The 18,760-nt window shown below is 40.3% G+C and overlaps 1 protein-coding gene across 1 annotated transcript in view; it reads left to right on the top strand.

Annotated features, from left to right (window-relative positions):
- Positions 1 to 18,142, top strand: part of KDM5A (lysine demethylase 5A) — a 52,092-nt gene extending 33,950 nt beyond the window's left edge. Inside the window, exons 21-28 of the mRNA XM_035550871.2 lie at positions 107 to 286; positions 568 to 729; positions 1,946 to 2,497; positions 3,287 to 3,430; positions 6,722 to 6,881; positions 7,185 to 7,405; positions 9,475 to 9,885; positions 11,974 to 18,142. Of these exons, the coding sequence (XP_035406764.1) occupies positions 107 to 286; positions 568 to 729; positions 1,946 to 2,497; positions 3,287 to 3,430; positions 6,722 to 6,881; positions 7,185 to 7,405; positions 9,475 to 9,885; positions 11,974 to 12,186 (2,043 nt within the window). The 3' untranslated portion in view covers positions 12,187 to 18,142. The remainder of the gene's footprint in view (positions 1 to 106; positions 287 to 567; positions 730 to 1,945; positions 2,498 to 3,286; positions 3,431 to 6,721; positions 6,882 to 7,184; positions 7,406 to 9,474; positions 9,886 to 11,973) is intronic.
- Positions 18,143 to 18,760: the final 618 nt, after the last annotated feature.

Raw genomic sequence — 18,760 nt, 5'->3', positions numbered from 1 at the left:
CTGTTCTTATTTTCGTCAGTGACTAAAATAGCGTATGGCTTGAAATTAAACCGGCCACTGATAAAATGGTAGAATCCTTGGCTTAGGGAATTTTCTTTTACCCCAGAATGGGAGCAACTATGCCTACCTGGAGCAACTAGAGAACTTGTCTGCCAAAGGCCGCCCGATACCAGTGCGTCTGGATGCCTTGCCACAGCTGGAGTCACAGGTAGCTGCTGCACGGGCTTGGAGGGAGCGCACAGGAAGGACCTTCCTGAAGAAGAACTCAAGCTACAGTCTGTTACAGGTAAGCAACAGACAGCTCAGTGTCGGACTTCAGAAATGGATCTTGATGGTCCCCTGCAGTCTGAAGGGTTCAATTACAGTAGATTCCATCTCCTTTTGCTAATAGAGTATAATAATAAGCTTCAGCTGTACTCAGGTGAAAATGGAAAAGGTAAGAAGTCTGTGTTTGGTTGGTCTTGTTTTATGTGTAGACAACCTCAAATGTTATGTTCCTTTTGAAGGAGCGCATTAAAACTGTTTCTTGGGACTAACTGACGGCGTAAGTTTTCTTGGTGGTTACAGGTTCTGAGCCCTCGGACTGATATTGGCGTTTATGGGAGCAGTAAGAATAGGCGGAAGAGGGCAAAGGAGTTGATGGAGAAGGAAAAGGAGAAAGATCTTGACCTGGAATCCCTAAGTGAACTGGAGGATGGGCTGGAGGAGGCCAGGGACACTGCAGCTGTGGTAAGGAGCAATGAAAGGTAGCGTCTCCAGATACCTGGGTTTAACTTGTCTCTAATCTGTGTAGAAATCTTATGGAAAAACTGATAAATGAACCTTGCTGAAACAAACATCTCATAGTATGTATGGCACAATAATATAGTTCAGCTTTAATTGCAGCGAAAGTAGAGGGAAGCATAGTTCAGAGTGTAAGTGCAGGTGTGTAATATGAATCTGGCTACGTGGATGGCTTACATGCTCTTGGTTTAAAATGTGTGGCTGTTCATCAAATATTACTAATATTATTTTGACAGGATTTCAATGCATACAGAATGAGCTGTATCTCTACCTTAAGCAATATCAACACTTATTTGGTTAGTTTTACGCAGTATGCCAAATCGAAGTAAATTCCATTTCAGGTTGTTTTGGCAGTCGTCTCTTTGATTATTAAGATTGACATTAGTGGTTTACTGACATGAGTTAAAAAATTAAAAAGTCAATTCTAAATTTGCTGACCACAGACAGTACGCGCCTTACTGTAGAAAGTCTTTTTACTTCAACATTGTCCTTCCCTATTCCTGTGTAAAAAATGTCAAGCAGTTTGTAAGCACTTGGTTCTAGAAACTGCGTGGAGAAGAATGTTACATTTAATTCCTCCTTGTTGGGAGGATATTGATGCCCCTTATCACAAGATTTTGCTGTCATCTGTCTGCCCTTCCTCCATGAACAAAGAAAACGCGTACAAGCTCATTAATGTGGCTTATGCACAGTCAATTTTACCTTAGTATTCTTCATTATAGTTACTTAAATGGAGATGCTGAGGAAATGCAAGTTACTTCATGAAGATCTGTGGTCACTCAGAAGCTCCTACTGCTGCCAGCGTTAAAACTGTTCTCAGCTGCATAGTCTTCACAGGCAAATAAATGGAACAGATTTCTTGTAGTCAGAATCTGTTCTTCTGGTGTTCTTATGACAGATTTAATTATGAACTTCAGAAACTTTCTGGATACAGCGAATGTTATCTAATGTTTATGTAGTATCTGTCAGAAGGATTCACGGGCGTAGTGGGTAATGGAGGAGGTATTTTAACAAGAGTTTTAACTAGATCACAAAATTCCAAAATTTTGGGCTAGTTTAACTAAGAAGATCTCTTGGTATGGCTTTTTTATTTTTTCTGTGTTGCTAATAAAACGTGATCTCCTAGCTGTGAAGGTCATGACCTGCTTTTGTCTTTGGACAGGTGGCTGTATTCAAGGAGCGGGAACAGAAGGAGATTGAAGCCATGCATGCTCTCAGGGCAGCTAACCTGGCCAAGATGACTATGGTGGATCGTATCGAAGAAGTCAAATTCTGTATCTGTCGCAAAACAGCTAGTGGATTCATGCTGCAGTGTGAGCTATGCAAAGACTGGTTTCATAGTGGCTGTGTGCCCCTTCCCAAAACAAGTTCTCAGAAGAAGGGCTCTAGTTGGCAGGCCAAAGAAGTGAAGTTTTTGTGTCCACTTTGTATGCGTTCTCGAAGGCCGCGACTTGAGACAATACTGTCTCTGCTGGTGTCCCTGCAGAAGCTGCCTGTACGGCTGCCAGAAGGGGAGGCACTGCAGTGCTTGACAGAACGTGCCATGAGTTGGCAGGACCGAGCACGACAGGCTTTGGCCACTGATGAGTTGTCGTCTGCCTTGGCTAAGCTTTCTGTGCTCAGCCAGCGAATGGTGGAGCAGGCAGCACGGGAGAAAACAGAGAAAATAATCAGTGCAGAGCTACAGAAAGCAGCAGCCAACCCAGACCTGCAGGTAGGGATGTGAATATCTTGCTGTTTACCATGCTAGTCCTTCTTCAGTGTGTTAAAATCCTTTATCCTTCTTAGAGAAGCTTGGAGGAGAGGAGAGAGCAGTTAGTCTGAGAATTAGACATACTCTAGTTCAGTACTTGGGTTGTGGTTAGCTTGTTAGCAGTCTGTTACAGGCTTTGCCACCAGCAGGTCTGCTACTTTGAACTCATTGTCACAGGCAATTGTTGAAGGTGTTTGCAAGGAACAGCGGTTCATATGTAACACCCAGCTTGTGGCCTGAAGATCGGTAAAGTAGTGGCTACTTCGGTTTCCAAAATTCCATTTTCTTCTGACAGAATCAAAGGTGTCCATAATTATAATTTCTAATGGATTCCATTCTTGGAATTTTGTTACCTTGTTTGGAAGTTTCAGTGAGTACTATAGGGAATCACCGGTGAGTTTTACAGTTGGCTTATTCATCTTTGAGACCAGTAATCAGTTGTACAAAATAAATTTGTACAACTACAGGGTGGTATAATGTGGTGGCACTGAACAACAGTAGCTAGATCTTTGTCTTCAGTATTACTCTAAAACACGGAAATAAAGTCTGAAAGAATCGATTTGCTTGGATATTTCCCAATCTTTCTCCACATCTTGCTGTGAGTGGGCTTTTCTTTCACTGTTCAGGCAGTTGTCCTCAGGCCAAAAGAACCGCTGTTTTCTTAGTGACTATGATTTCAACTTCTTTTTTTTTTTACAGATTTTTCTGGAAGCTTTATTGTTTCATTCTCATATTCCATTTTTCACTTAGGGACACTTAACTAGTTTCCAGCAGTCAGCCTTTAACAGAGTGATAGGGAGTGTGTCCTCATCCCCACGGCAGACTTTGGATTATGATGATGAAGAGACAGACTCCGATGAAGACATCAGGGAGACATATGGCTATGACATAAAGGTAAGTAATCCAGTGTGGCTTGTCTGCATGGAGTTAGCTCAGAGCACCTGTTTTCTATGAATTGAATTTGTACCAGAACATCTTAAGCTATTCTTAAGTACATTCTGCCCTGGCTTCTGTTGCAGAAGAGGTACTTCTTGGTTTTATCTGGATGTCTTAGTTCTGGCATATTGGGAAAGTTTTGTAGTGTTTTCTTTCAGAATTCCCAAATGTCTTGTGATTAAGTTTCAAAAGGTTCTTCTTAGTGCTAAGGAAAAAAACTATGCTTCTCAAGGGATTTGTTTTTATAATACCGTTGAGGTTGAACATTGTCTTTATGCCTTTTTCAGAGACATTATGAATCATAAATATGAATAAGTGTCTATAGGGAGAGCTTTATCAGTTTTCACTATAGCAAAAAAATAGTCTTTGAAAACTTCATGCTGTGTAAGAAGTTTCCTGATGTCAGAGCTTCTTTTCACATTTTCATACCTTTCTTTTCATTCAACTCACATAGAAAAGGAGATATACCTATTCCGTTTCATATGTGTGGGAATATTCAGGACTTGATCTGCATCATATTGTAAAACTAGTTTAGTTCAGAAATCGTAGCAGTAGTTAGATTTTTAAAGTATTTAGCTAGAGAAGAACAGTCATAAGAAAAGGCAGTTGTGGAGATGGCCAAGTGTTTTCAGTGTGATGTATTTCATTTCAGAACTTCTGAAATGTCCTTTTGTTATGTGTAGAGACAAAAGCAACGCCACTGTTTCTTTCTGTGCAGTGATTTCTTCTTAGTGATAGTGTCATTTCTAATTTAAAAGATGCTAGCTTAATAGTCAGTGTGGTCATGGAAGTACTTCTAAGGCAGATTTTTCAGCTTTCTAGAGTGACAGCAAATTTTTCAGCTATGATCTGCCTCAGTGTCCTGTTTTTAGTATTTTGTCTCTAAGTAGCTTGATGCAATTACATGCATTTGTCTTCTTGGCATTTCACAGTGGACAGTAAGAGTGCACTGTAACTGGGTGCTACAACTTTTAATTAGATTAGTTCTTTTTTAATAAAACTGCTAAGGGTTCCTTGCATTGGAAGTAATAATAAGGTATTTCTGAAAGATGTGGCACATTCTGAGGCTGTGATAAAAGAAAGCCTATGTCAAGAAAGATGGCATATGCTTGTTAGGATCTGAAGGTTTTGCAGCAGTGTAATTTAATTTCTGTTCAGTGTATTCTGTTATGACTCCAAAATCCATTACTTATCCTTTGGGTTTGGATGTCCATCACTATATATAACTGTAAAAACCTGAAGTAAAAGTATAGCGAAACAAAGCAGGAAGGGACCAGAAATGTCTTTTGTTAGGTCAAGTAATGTGATTGGAAGAGAAGACAACCACAGGCAATCACATTCTTCATTTCTAAACAAGATGCAGCAGAGTTCAAAGGAAATAGCAAAGTTGCTCAGAATTTAATTGTCTTTATACTGTTGACTTTCAAAATTTTTTTTTCCAGTTTATGGTCTCTAAATGTTTTCCACTGGAGTGATGTGTTTAAAAAATAATGTTTATAGATTATGATGCATTGTGTGTGAATATGTTGTTAATTTACTGTGGACCCCATAGAAGTAATCCTTGGTTTCCTAAGGGTCCATGGACTATAGTTCTACACCTCGGTCTCTGGCATCTCAGGTACAACAGTGGTTACAAAAACAAGCATGAAAAGGCCTATTTGGTTATATTGTGTTTCTTCTAATTAAAACATGATTCTAGCCAACGAGTACTTTGTTATGAGTGCAATAGCTAGACTTGTTTTAAAATTTATTCCAAATAGACTGATTCAGTGGTCAAATTGACTGTAACTTTCCCTCACCTTTAATTGCCTTCATTTTTGTGTTGCCTATAGCCACCAAATATTTATTTATTTATTTATTTATTTCCCTGTTGACTCTGCACTTTCTTTAACCTGTTATAATATAACGAGAAGAAGATCCAGGCGGGGACATGACCTTTACTATGTAGGGAGAAGCATCTTTTGTTCATTCTGAATATATATATATAAATATATAAATATAATATAAATATAAATCTGAATATAAATATAAATCTGAATTTCCCACTTCCAGTTCTGAAATCAGTAGTGTGTACGTCACTTCCTTTTAAACATGTGACTGAAACCCAGAGAGAGATTACCATTCTTAAACTCCCTTTTTATGTCATGAAATGACAGGGTCTGTGTGCAATTTCCTGAGTTGTCCATTTTGGACTCACATAGCTAATCTTCACATAGATGGTGTCAATAACTCCTCTACAGCCTTTTGATTCTTTTAAGTCAGCTCCTTGGTTTTTGTTGTTTTCTGAAAGATTTGAGTACTACACGGCACGCTGAATATGTTTAACCTGTTGGCCGGTTTTATCACAGATGTAGTAGGGTAGGTAAGTTCTGGAAAGTGCTGTGAAGATAGATAGCTCGTTGAGGAGATTATCCTTATTAATCTCACCTCCAGGGGTGAGGAAGAATTGAATACTAGTAGACATCAGGGTATCTACTCAAATGGACTTTTCTTCTCTGGATTGTCTGTCTAATATAATACAAAGCCAAAACAAAGCTTTTTCCATTTTTAAGACTTTCCTAATCTCTCTTCTGTTCATGGATCCACCTGCTGCATGTAAGGCATTTGTTATATTTGTCTGTGTAATGCATTTAAGAAGTCAAGCAGCCGTCCTATACAGTGCATTGAGCACAAGCCAATGCCATCATTATTCTGTTCCTGAAAATATTCACAACAGTCTTAAGTATTACAGCCCTCTTCCTTTAGGCGTTTGTATCTTAAAATAGTTCAAAATAGCCTAAAAATTCTGATTCCAAGGCAACATTTTATTTTATTGTCATTTTGTGGCCATCTGTCTGTTGATGCTGAGTTCCTGTGCTGGACCACACTCTGTTTTTAATTCACCTGTAGGATCTTCAATCATTTCTTTCTACAGCAGTCATTATTTACTCTGCATACCTGTGCCTGTCATTATGCTGACTTCTGAAGACCTTACGTGAGGGACTGCTTAGTGAGGAAATTTGGCCAGTGTTGCTCACACACTGGCTATAAATCTGAATTCACCTGTCTCCACAGTTGCTACATTCTTCCACTGTTCAAGTAGGGGTGTAACTTTTACCTTTTTCTGATGGTCTTGGTGTCTGTCTATGGTGGAGGTGCTTCCAAGAAGGGGTTTGGGAACAGCAGGACTGGTTGGTCTTAGTAGAATTTACTTGGAAATAAGTATTTGCTAGATCCAGATATGTCATGTTTTCTGTGGGTCTTTTTCAGGACAATGCCAGTGTAAAATCTTCTAGCAGCTTGGAGCCCAATTTGTTTTGTGATGAGGAAATCCCTATTAAATCAGAGGAAGTGGTGACACACATGTGGACTGCACCTTCGTTTTGTGCCGAACATGCATATTCATCTGCTTCTAAAAGCTGCTCTCAAGGTATTTGCTTTTCTATTCGTTGATATAAAATGGAACAGACAGCTGGGATGAGCAGTCAGTGAAGAGGGGAACTGCTCTGTTACCTCTGCTAGTTGAGGAGGATATGCTGCCTGTAAGAATGATACAGTAGAGGAACATTGCAGTTCTGTTTCCTGATGTCTGATATACAGAGCTATGTCAACATATTTTTTTTTCTTCTGGAATTGTCTCCCTTCTTAATAACTTGTTGTATGAAGTGTATTGTTTCCTTTTTGTTTTCATCTCTTCCTTTTATCCTCATGCAACTTGCCTCCTATCTGAAAGGTTCTAGCACTCCAAGAAAGCAGCCTCGGAAGAGTCCACTGGTACCTCGCAGTCTGGAGCCCCCTGTGTTGGAGCTGTCACCTGGAGCAAAGGCTCAGCTGGAAGATCTAATGATGGTAGGAGATCTACTAGAGGTATCACTGGATGAGACTCAGCACATCTGGCGAATTTTACAGGCTACTCATCCACCCTCTGAGGACAGGTTCCTTCATGTAATGGAGGTACGAACTTGGAGGAATATCTTGGCATAGGGGGAAAAAAAGCAAAACACTTTTGGATATAATCTTGGATGTTTGAGTGCTTATCTACTTGACACGTTTGGGTTATAGCCAGGGAGTAGGAGATTCCAGAAAATAACAGAATAACAGACCTAGAAATTGAGTCCTTGATCACTCGTGCTGTGTAGCACTGTCCTCCACAATTAACAATATTTAGAACACTTTTTTTCAGACAGGCAATTCCAAATGCAAACTTTATTCTAGAAAAGCTGATGAAATGCTGCTCTTGATAATGCTTGGAGTCAGAAATGATCTGCCAAAGAGCTGCAAGAAATACTTAAAGATAGACAGCTTATATAATATTTGTGTGTTGCCAAGCTTTTGTTGTTACTGAGCAAAGAACGTTGTTTTTAATAAAACATGGTTTGGTAATATAAGTAAAAAGATTCTGGTTCTCCCCAGAATAGCACAGACACTGCATTTTTTTCTTAATATTCTGTGAAGATGTGCTGACCTCTTTGCTCTGCTGACAGCGAACGAGGCAGGTATATGTGCTGATTCTAAGGTCTAGTCCAAATTACTTATGCTTCGTTCATGCAGTGGCTGAATGCTTTGTGGAAATGAGGGATGTGTGTTAGAAGAGAAAGTAAAATCTTGCCTTGAAGCTATATTGGAATCCATCCTTCATCATCTGTCAGCTGAAGATAGGGGTCAGTTTGACCGTGTGTAGTTATGGAGTGTGTGATTGCTTTTTGAGTTACTAAACAGCGCAGGAAATACACTGCTTGACCTTCTGGTAGTGTACAGTAACATCAGATGGAAGGTTACATTCTGTGAACACTGAGGTTACGCTGGGATTCTGATCAGCTGTCTCTTTTTTTCTGTGCCATCCAACACAGTGGGTAAGTCAAGATGTTGCCAAGCTGCCACAAGATAGGCCAGTAGTACAAAGCAGAGCCTGCCTCCAAAGAAGTACCGCATTGCCCTGTTTTGACCTAAGTACTTCACTTCATAAGCTCAATGCTCCTTTAATGTAATGGTTTTGGCATGGGATTTTTTTTGAAGAACAATTTGAATGCCAGCAAGTAGCACTTTATGAATAGCATACCGCAGTGTTGTATTAATAGTTAAGAACAGCTTTATGGCAGGGGATAGGGTTCAACATTTTCTGGTTAACCCCTGTGAATACCCGTTTGGCCAGAACAACTCGTACTGAATTGAATACCTTTTACATCTATTCATATGTGAGATAGGTAGAGTTCTGCAAAATAACCTTCAGAGGATTTGGTTTAGGGTGGTGTATTTTAAGTAATGTACAGTAAACAGATCCTGTCTTTACTGGTTTATAGTATGTCCTTAATCTATGAATATTATTACAGTTAATGTAAATAGCTGGATTAACTAAAATCAAGTGAGGCTTGTTTGTACAAAGGAGCTATACATGCAAATCTTGCTGATATAAATAGGACTTGTCACTGTGGATGCAGTGACAGTTTGCCAATTTTAAATGCTATTTCTGATCAGAATCTGCTACTTAAGAGCTGTTAATGGCACCAGGATTTTTATAGTGTGTATCAGTTTGGGAGCTATTCAAATAATGGATCTGTTACATTCTTCTCTTGCTTGAGTTGATAATACATTTTAAGAATTCAGCAATTGTTCCTTCTTAATCTCCAGAATAGCAATTGCTTTCTCTCAAAAATAATAAACAAGACAGACCTAGGATGAAAAATAGGCAAGAACATCTAACAAATGGTTAATCTTCTCAACTTTTATTGAAAATCAATATGAGAAGGGAGTTGTGGTTACTGCCTATTTTGTCTCCTTACTCTTGCTGATATTTTACTTTTTCCACTGGAGGTTTTAAATTCATTATACTTTGACCACTGAGGGTTTCCTAGTACGGTGAAAATAAAGTTGAGCCGTTTTTGTTTAGAATTTGTAACAGTATGTTGTTGAGTAAGTTTCTTCCACCATATCAAGGTAATAGTGGAATAAGCACATCTCAAACAAAGTTTATGGAAATTTGTGTTTGGAAAAAAATAAATCTCTTCTCACCCTTTTCTCTGAAGGATGACAGCATGGATGAGAAACCGCTGAAGATGAGAGGGAGAGACTCTTCTGAGAGGAAGCGGAAACGAAAGCTGGAGAGAGCAGAACAGTTTTTTGGAGATATGAAGCAAAAATCTAAAGAGCTGAAAAAACTAGAAAAACCCAAGAAAAAGAAGCTAAAACTGACCATGGATAAGACAAAGGAGCTGAACAAGCTGGCAAAGAAACTAGCTAAGGAAGAAGAGCGAAAGAAGAAACGAGAGAAGGCAGTTGTGGCAAAGGTGGAACTAACAAAGGAGAGCACAGAGAAGAAAAGAGAGAAGAAGGTTCTAGATATTCCTTCTAAGTATGACTGGTCAGGAGCTGAGGAGTCGGATGATGAGAACGCTGTATGTGCTGCACAAAACTGCCAGAGGCCCTGCAAGGACAAAGTGAGTTTTTTGCTTAGTTCTGTCCCAGGCAATTTCATGCAAAGACAAAAACCTCAGTGCATTTTAATAATTAGGCTGAACAGCATGAGCAACAAAAACAGTGTTACCTGAAATGTGAGAGTATTGAGTAGCATTTGGGTAGGTACATAAATGTAAATAAAACTTTGCAAACCGATCTCATTCTCTTTAGCTACTTTAAAACATTTGATGATGAAAAATTAGCATCTGGGAAGAAGCGCTCTGTCTTGGTTTGGAAGTTTAACCTCTGCAAACTGGGCTCTGTATTGTTATTTGCTGGTAATGTGAAACATGCGTTGTCTGATTCAAAGAATTCGTTCTGTGCCTCAGCAAGAAATGAGCAGTACGGTAGTTGAAGTACATTTCCTGTATTTCTTGCATACTGACTGTGAACAGTAGTGCTGCAGGATGAGGGATCTACAAACTGCTGTGCTTCAGTTTTCTTGGGAGATGAATTATCAGTGATTTTAGACCTGATCGGATTATGACAAAAAAAAAACAAAACACCTTGATCTGCCTCTCTATAGCAGTGCCTGTCCTGATTGTCAGCTTTTAACATGCACTAATTGATGATCAAACTTCACAAAATATTTTTATTTTTTCTTTTCTCTAAAAACGATCGAAAACCCTACTCCCAATAACTGTGGGATTTACCTTAAACAGCACTGGCTTGCACAGGAGAGTAGGATCAAATATAAATATCAAAAACTTCGTCTTTTTTGCAGAGTTGAAATGTGGAATTCAAGTGTTCAGATAAGTGTTAGAAGACCATTTCTGAAGTCTTTATCTTAAGCCAAAGTTAGAAATTAGACTGGAAGATAAATTGCTCATAAGATGATAAAATCTTTATACAACTGTTCTCTTTACAGATAATTTGGGTTATGGTACCACATTTTAAAAAGAATCGAGATTACAAGAGGCAGGAGAGTTCCTTTCAGTTCACCTTATAAAGAGGGTCATACTAGATTCATCAAATTTCCATAAATGAAACTGGATAATATCCTTAGTTATATAATCAAAGCTTTTCTTTGAACGCCCATCTTTCCATAAAGTTGGACGTGTTTTTGCACATTCAGTAAGTGAATGCAGTACAAGTGCAAAATGGTAGATAGGGAAATGTAATGACTGAAGCTGCAGCTGCTGTTCTCTGTTCCTAGTCACTTTAAAAACATGTTCAGGAATAGTTTTCCTACAAACTAAATTTTAGATATGTTGCCAGTACTGTTGTTTTTCTAATATATTTTCATTTTCACTTTGCCCTGTAAGGCAAAAGCAGAACTATAGCAGTAACAATCTTTGTAGCTGTAACAGTACATTAAAGAATCTGTATTTGTTATCCTGCAGGTCTCAGTTTCTGGTCCCTGATTCAAATTAACATGCACTTTTTTACTTGGACAATTACAGAAATTTAGAAATGCATCTTAATTTTTTTCCTTCTTAAAGGTTAATTTACTTTTTATGCCTTTTCCTGATTGTTCTACAGAAAATTCAACCCAGATTGAAATATTTTAGCTTAAATTTTCTGTGGCTTTAGAGTTACAGTTATGTATTTTAGGCATTCAGAGGCTTGCTGTATGCCCATAGTGTGCAGCTAGTGGAATGATAATAAAGTTGCTAAAGTCAAGTGGCTTTTTTGTAGCCAACAGCAGTAATCAAGTCCCTTTGTTTTCTGTAATTGTGAAGTTGCAAAAGCCACCACTTGACAGTGCAGTCTAAGGGAATATATGCAAGTTAGCGTGCGTATTTGTAGGATTTCACTTACACTGAACTCCTTGAGCATGCTCCTACCTAAATGTGTTCTGGTGGACCTGTCTTTCATTTTAGGGCAGCTGGGTGTCCTCTCCCTCATTAGTAGGAGTCTTGTAGCTGTGGTGGACTAAGGATGCAATAGGGACAAGGTTTGTTGGAAGAGTATTGCTTCCTAACCTGAAGCAGCTTGTTAAAACAAACTCTGTAGGACATCAATTTGTGCCAAACTCCATTTGTGTTCTGAGTATATCAGGTGGGTTTAATAGAAGGTATTTTCTTCATAGAGCCCGTGCCTAATGTTGCTGCTACAATCTCTTGCAGGTGGACTGGGTGCAGTGTGATGGTGGCTGCGATGAGTGGTTTCATCAAGTTTGCGTTGGTGTCTCTCCAGAAATGGCTGAGAACGAGGATTACATCTGTATAAACTGTGCAAAGAAACCGATGCAGGGACCAAGTAGCCCTGCTCATGCACCACCTCCTCCTTTCTTATTGAGCTACAAACTACCAATGGAAGATCTTAAGGAGACAAGTTAGCAACTACTCGATGGCTGGAACTTGCTGGGAAATGGACCACTGAAACCCCTACAGAAAGAGAGGGTTTGAAGCTAATGTAGCCACTGAGCTTCTCTTCCAAGGATGTACAGACCTGCAGCAGAGTTGGTCCCTTCCTTACAGCTGGCTTCCTTCATTCAGTGGGGACGTCAAGGCACAGTGGTACCGACTCATCTATGCAGACACCGCCTCATTAGGAGCTCCAGCCAGTGTTTTGACTTGAGTATTTCCATCTTTGAGAGTGGCTGCTGCTTTTAAAGACTGAGCAAACCCGAGGCTGTTAGATTAGACGCTTCAGGGTGTTAGAAGTACATGTTGGCAGCGGAGCTGGCCTGGAATTGGTGGGCTCAGGCTGGAGCTTTTAGCCCAACCAGGTTGCCCAAAGGAGGTGACTTTGGAAGTTATCTTTTGCCTCCCCATGCCAACCCAGTGAGAAGGGCAATGTCTTAGGAGAGTTAAGGTGCCTCCGTATCCAGGCGGCTAACACTACACTATAAGGATGGGAGCAAGTGGATGAATTACTTTTAATTTCTGTTTAGTAGCTAAAGGGCAGAGGAGCTCACGATCTCAGAAATCAGCAAAGGTTCTGTTTACCAAAAAGAAACCCAACTCTACTCCACTAGCAAATGTTTTTCCTTAGTGGGGAACAGCTGATCTTCCTGTCCTGTGGAGGGCCAGAAAAAAAAATGATGAAGATGTCTAGCTAGACCAGAGCTTGCGAAAAGCAGAGCGCTTCCCTTTCCCCAGGGGTGCCCTCTCCTGTTCTAGGCTTTGCTTAGAGTTCTGCACTCCTGCGCGTTAACGTTGCCTCACGCAGGATGGAGCTGGCAAGGAGGTACAGCACCCAGGGCACCAGCTTCTGTGATCTGTACCAGGGACGGGAAGGAAAGAAGACAGCCCACTTACCTCAGAGGTTACACTGACATGTGCTTCTGTGAAAAGTTTCACTCACAACTATTTCCAGTATCACCAGGCTACGGGCATGGCCTCAAGCGATACCAGCAAGCGGTCTGCAGATACTGTTCGCAGTGCAAATCCCCCTCCCTGCTGGCTTTGCTGGATGTGTACCAGTGTACAATCAGCAGCAGTTCTTGTCTGAAGTTTCCCCTGGCTTTGCCAGAGGACCAGAGGGCTTGGGGTCATCCTGGGTGACAGTTGTTTTAGTAAATCCATTTTTAAAGAAGGACTTGTTTTTACTTTTTTCTAAATGTCTCAGACTACTGACTTGTTCTATAAATAGATTATTTTTCTTTGATTTTTTTATACTTACCACTGTTAACCAGCAGCACAGACAGAGGTTCACAAAGCAAAAACCTGCCCGTGGGCTTGGGTTTTTTTACTCCATTCCTTCCTTGTAGTACAAGGAATTAGCAGTTACCTTCCCCATTCTAGCCTGACCAGCTGCCTGTGTTTAAATAGGTAAATACATTTCATGTGCTACCTTTGTGTTTGGGTTTGTTCCTATTAGTGGGGCATCTGGGCCTTAATGACTCCAGTCAGTGCTGGCTTTGTGTATGTGAATGTCTGAAGCCAGCCACTGGGCTGTCTTGTCCCCCCCTCCACTCGCTCCCTATTGTGTTTCCATTCTTCTGCAGTTCTAGGAGTGTTGTAAGTAGTGTCCAGTCTTACTAGGAGCTGGATTGGGATTTAAAAAAAAAACATTGACAAAAACAAAAGTGTTCTGTCTTGACTGTTCTGTGTCCCTTCTCTTGTTCTCTGATATTTGGAAGTTTATTTATCTGGCAGAATTGTCCACCCCTCCAGAAAAATTCAGCTCAGGTAGATGAACTTTATTGGTTTGTTTTATTTGTGCCTGCTACCTGGGAAGAGGAAGTTGTACAAGAGAAAAGAACTAGGACGAAGGGCAGAAGATGCAGGATCTTGGGAGATTTTTGAGTGCAAATTGGGCACAGACTTCTAATTCCTGTTCCTTAAAGACTAAAACGGTATTAAAAGCAAGCTGTGGTTAAGCATGTGGCTGAGCAGGCACCGTAGAAGACTTAAGAGTATTATTTGTTTACTTATTTATGAAGGAGTATATGCCATAGCTAGACTTACCCTCTTTTTTGCCTCCAGTTATGTTTTTTCTTCTCATTGTACGTTTAGTTTTGGTAACCAGGTTGAAACAGATGTTATTTTCCTTCAGGCTTTAAGTGGTGGTACTACATAAATGTTTCCCTATATGGAGTGGATAGACTCTCTGTCACAGATGTTTAATCGTTCCAGAAGTAGACTAGCACAAGATTTCATAAAGAATCCCAGTGTTCTGTATTCTTTCATGACTCCTAGAATTCGTGACACAACAGGGAAAATACCGTCAGCATATCCTGTTAACCGTTGAACATATCCTCTTAACCATTATTACGTTCTCTGTCGTGATAAAAGTCCTTGTTATATGTAATTTACCATCAACTGGAAAGAGATCTTTTAGTAAATACGAATTGAATATTCCTGTTTCTCTGAGTAGAAGGTGCGGTCACAACCAGAAGGAAACAAACAGCTATACGATGCAGTGGTCAATCATTCTGCTTGTAGCGGGCACAGAAAACAGTAAACAGGAGAAATGTGCAAGTAATGTGCAAATAGTCACATTCTTAGTAGCTGTTTTTCATGTAATCGTATTAGGAGGCTCTTTTTGTCTTTTTCTTAAACTTTCAAAAGGAGGTTGCCACACTTTCTCAGTTAGAGATCTCCCATCTGCTTTCGGGTAAGGTGTTCATAAACTGAAGACCATTTATTAGCTTTACATCTTACTGTTTAAATGTTTATTTTTAAAAGCATAATTCCATTCGAAGGATTGCTGATAGTATAAACTTTTGAATAAATGTTGACTTTTGGAAAAATCTGTAGAAATGTAGTTAGTGGTTTAAAAAAACTTGAAGTTTCAGCTGTGATGTTGTCTCTAGACCTTAGGGTTTTGAATTTTTGTAAAAACATGCAAAGAAGCAAACCAAAGTTAAGCTAAGGAAATTATTTTCTTAAATGTTTGCTACAGCTGTAGGAAAAAAATCTTTCATGCTTTGGAGATGAAATTTCAGTATATACAAAATCTTAGCTCTCGTGTATCTAGAACAGTACATGACTTAATACTATATTCTACAAAGGATATTAACCACTGTTCATGTTGTTTCTCTTGTGTCTGACACAAAAGGTCAAAGAAATGACTGGAGGTGTTGTGAGGAAGAAAAAATGGACTTGAGTTGTGTATCTTATCCAAACCATGTGGTTTGTATCTTTTCAGGAAGAAGCGCCTGGACTGGGGTGGCTTTACTTGCATAGAGATAAACGTCACTCCTGAGCTTCAGTACCATTACTTTTAGGATTTATGCTTTTTACAGAGTTTCTGTACCTGAATATGTATGTAGCCTGGACTACTTGATAATGAGAGCTTAAGGTAAAATTGATGATGCTATGAAAACTAACTTGAGTTATTAGAATACCGTGTCTCACACAGCACAAGATAGCAGAAACAGATGTCTGTGTCTTCTGTTAGCCACACTGTGAAGTTTGCATTCATATTTTCTGTTTTTAGAATCACTGAATAGTTTAGGCTGGGGAGACTTCAGAAGGTCATCTGGGTGTACCTCCTGATCAGAGCAGGGCTGATTTTCACAGCAGGTTGCATTTTTCAAGGCTGTGTCCAATTAAGTTTTATGCATTTCAAGGGATGGACATTTGACAGTCTCTGACTTCCTGATCCAATTTTGCAGCATCTTTGATGTCAATTTTTTTTCTAATGTTCAATCACATTCACTTGCTGTAGCTTTCCTATTGCTTCTTCTAATTCTTCTTTTGAGAAAAATCTGCCTCTTTTCAATAACTATCCAGTACGTATTTGAAGACTAAAGATCTTGCAGCCTTGATCTCCAGGATGAAGAAACCCAGCTCAGCCTCCCTTGAGCCATGTCACATGTTAGTTTTCTAACAATTTTGTTGGTCCTTTGCTGCACTCAGGTTTGCTATCACCTGTTTTTGTACTGAGGAGACCAAAACTGGACACAGTACTCCAGATCTAGTTTACAAGTGTTGAATACGGGAGGAAAAATCACTTCCTTTAACCTGCTGGCTGTGCTCTTCCTGTGAAGCGTGGCATGGGATTGGTCTTCGTGGCTGCAAGGGTGCACACTGCTGACTCCTATTCAGTGTGTCCACCGTTACCCCCAGGTCCTTTGGTTTATTGTTTCTCAGGTACAGACCTGATGAACTTATTTTTTTTCTGTCAGCCTGTCACTCCAGCCAGTTGAGATCCAACTGAATGGACTTTCCTCCCATGTTTCAGATTTTCTTGCTCCCTTCCTCCCCTCATCATTCAATTTGGTGTCATCTGTACTCTATCCCGTCACTCAGGTGAGTAAGACAAAACAGTATTGCTTCCACTACCAACCCCCAGGTATTCCACTTCGGTTTGCCGCCGTCTAGATACCGAACCGTTGGCTGCTAGTCACAGCAGAGCACCCATTTTTTCACCCACCTTGTAGATTCTTCATCCATAAGCGTTTGCTTCCATTGTAAGACAGGGTAAACAAACACTGCTCTCCCATTTTCCCCAGGGCCCTTCAGAGAAGGAAAACAGATTGGGCTAATAGTATACTGGTCACCTTATCCTTCGTGGGCGTGGATGTGACTTTAAGGAGGATTTGCTCCATAATCTTCCCAGGAACTGGAGCAAAGCTAGCTGCCCTGCATCCTCCTCACGTTCCTTCCTCTTCATTGAATACGGGCATGATGTGCAGAAGGGTTTGTCAAAATCCATCAGAAAAATGATCCTCTGTACAGACATTTCCTGGGCTCTTCATTCATCATCGTGGCATGTAAGATGAGAAGGAAATGAACATACTGGAGTTGCAGTTTGTAAGATGCACAGAAACCTTTAAATGGCAGAGCTGAGTTGCTGCATCAAGTGCTGCTCATACCTAAACTGTGTGGGCTGGTAAGCAGTTATGTCAGCCCCACATATCCAGACACAGTTCCAAGCTGGTTTGGTTGAGGTCAATGTTACTGATGCATAGCCCTTTACTACACAGCTCTTTACACTATGAGAAAGGCATAACATGAATGAGAATGAATGAGGACAACTAATCTTTGCTCTAGGAGAAAAGATGAAACCTACTGCTTTGTTCATTCAGCAGTAGGCTGTTAACTAGGCAGCTGCCCAAGGATAGCTATCACCTTTATTTTGTGTTGTCCTAATAACAGTTATTAGCAGATTTGTAGCAAAGTAAAGCCAAAACAATGTGGATATTCAGCAGTTGCTTACCAGACATGCCTTGCTGTCATTGTAGGTCCATTGCATGCCTTTGGAAAAATGGTGACTGGCTGAGAACACCCTAGGCACCAATGGTCGTTTCGTACTCTGGAAATGAAAGATTTTTAAAAGGTGGAAGAAGTTTCTTAAAATCATTCCCTCTGAAATCATTTCTTGCCTCTGTAAGAAGTTGAGAACTATGGGCTTGCTAAGAGCAGGATTTGAGGCTTTGTCCCATTAGATGCAAATGAGAAGCAGGGAACTCCAGCTGCAATCACTAAGAATGTGTTTGGTCAGCCTGCCTGAACCAAACAGGAACTGTGCTTGGAGCGCCAATAGTCATCAGGGAGATGCAATAAATTCAGCCCTTATCGAAATTCTAGCCATGCTGGCTTTGGAGGGGTGATAAATGCGTAGGACAGCTGGAAAGTGCACAGCAAGAGATTTAGAGCATTGAGCCTTAGGTAATGAGATGTCTTGGTACAAATGAATGCTAAGTTGCAAGGTAAAGGCATTGAAAGTCGCAAGGCTTTGTAAAAAAGCAGAAATATTTGTAAGGAGACATGCTCTGAATGCATTCAAAACAAAAGCCTTGCTGCTGTGAATAGTTTTAATCCTAGATGGGGCATAATGTCTAAATCGGAGCTTTTTCAGAAGCCGATTTTTGGCAGTTAGTATATCCCCCCCTTACACCTCCACAAAAAAAAAAAAAAAAAAGGAAAAATCCATTAAAGCCAAGTGCCTGAGTAACTGCTGTGGGTATTAGGATCTGAGGAGAGCAGCCGTCCCTGAGACAGCCGATCATGTTAGCCAGCCCAGCATCAGCTTTTAATGGGTTGGTGACATGCCAGCAGATCAAGCCGCTGTGTCGGTTCACCAAGTTGCTGCAGACCCTGCTCAGTCCTGGAGCAGCTCGGTTGCCTGCCAGGCACCGGGTGCAGTGCTCTCCTCCCTGGAGGAGGTGGGCATTTGCTGCTGCTGTTGCACGGTAATAGCAACGGAGCCTCCGCAAATCCAAATGATGAATTTGAGAAACAGCCCAGATTTTGGGGAGACGTGAAGCAAGTACCACAATATTTACTTCTGTCAACTGACAGTTCAGCTTTTCCCTTTATACAGCTGGAAATTTAGTTAGCTGACTCTTAACATGTGTCCCTGCAATGGCATTATCAGAGCAAAACACTGTAGAGATCGATATCTAGGTGTTATCAGTGTATTGATAGCATTGCATCCCATTATTTCTGTGCCAACTTTCCTGATAGTCTCTTGCGCAGGGAAGAGGCAGGAGATAGATGCTGTAACTTTGTCTAG

Source organism: Cygnus atratus, chromosome 1, assembly GCF_013377495.2.
Source record: "Cygnus atratus isolate AKBS03 ecotype Queensland, Australia chromosome 1, CAtr_DNAZoo_HiC_assembly, whole genome shotgun sequence".
Taxonomy (NCBI): domain Eukaryota; kingdom Metazoa; phylum Chordata; class Aves; order Anseriformes; family Anatidae; genus Cygnus; species Cygnus atratus.
Note: the sequence above shows the minus strand (reverse complement) of the source record. Positions and strands in the feature narration are given on the sequence as shown.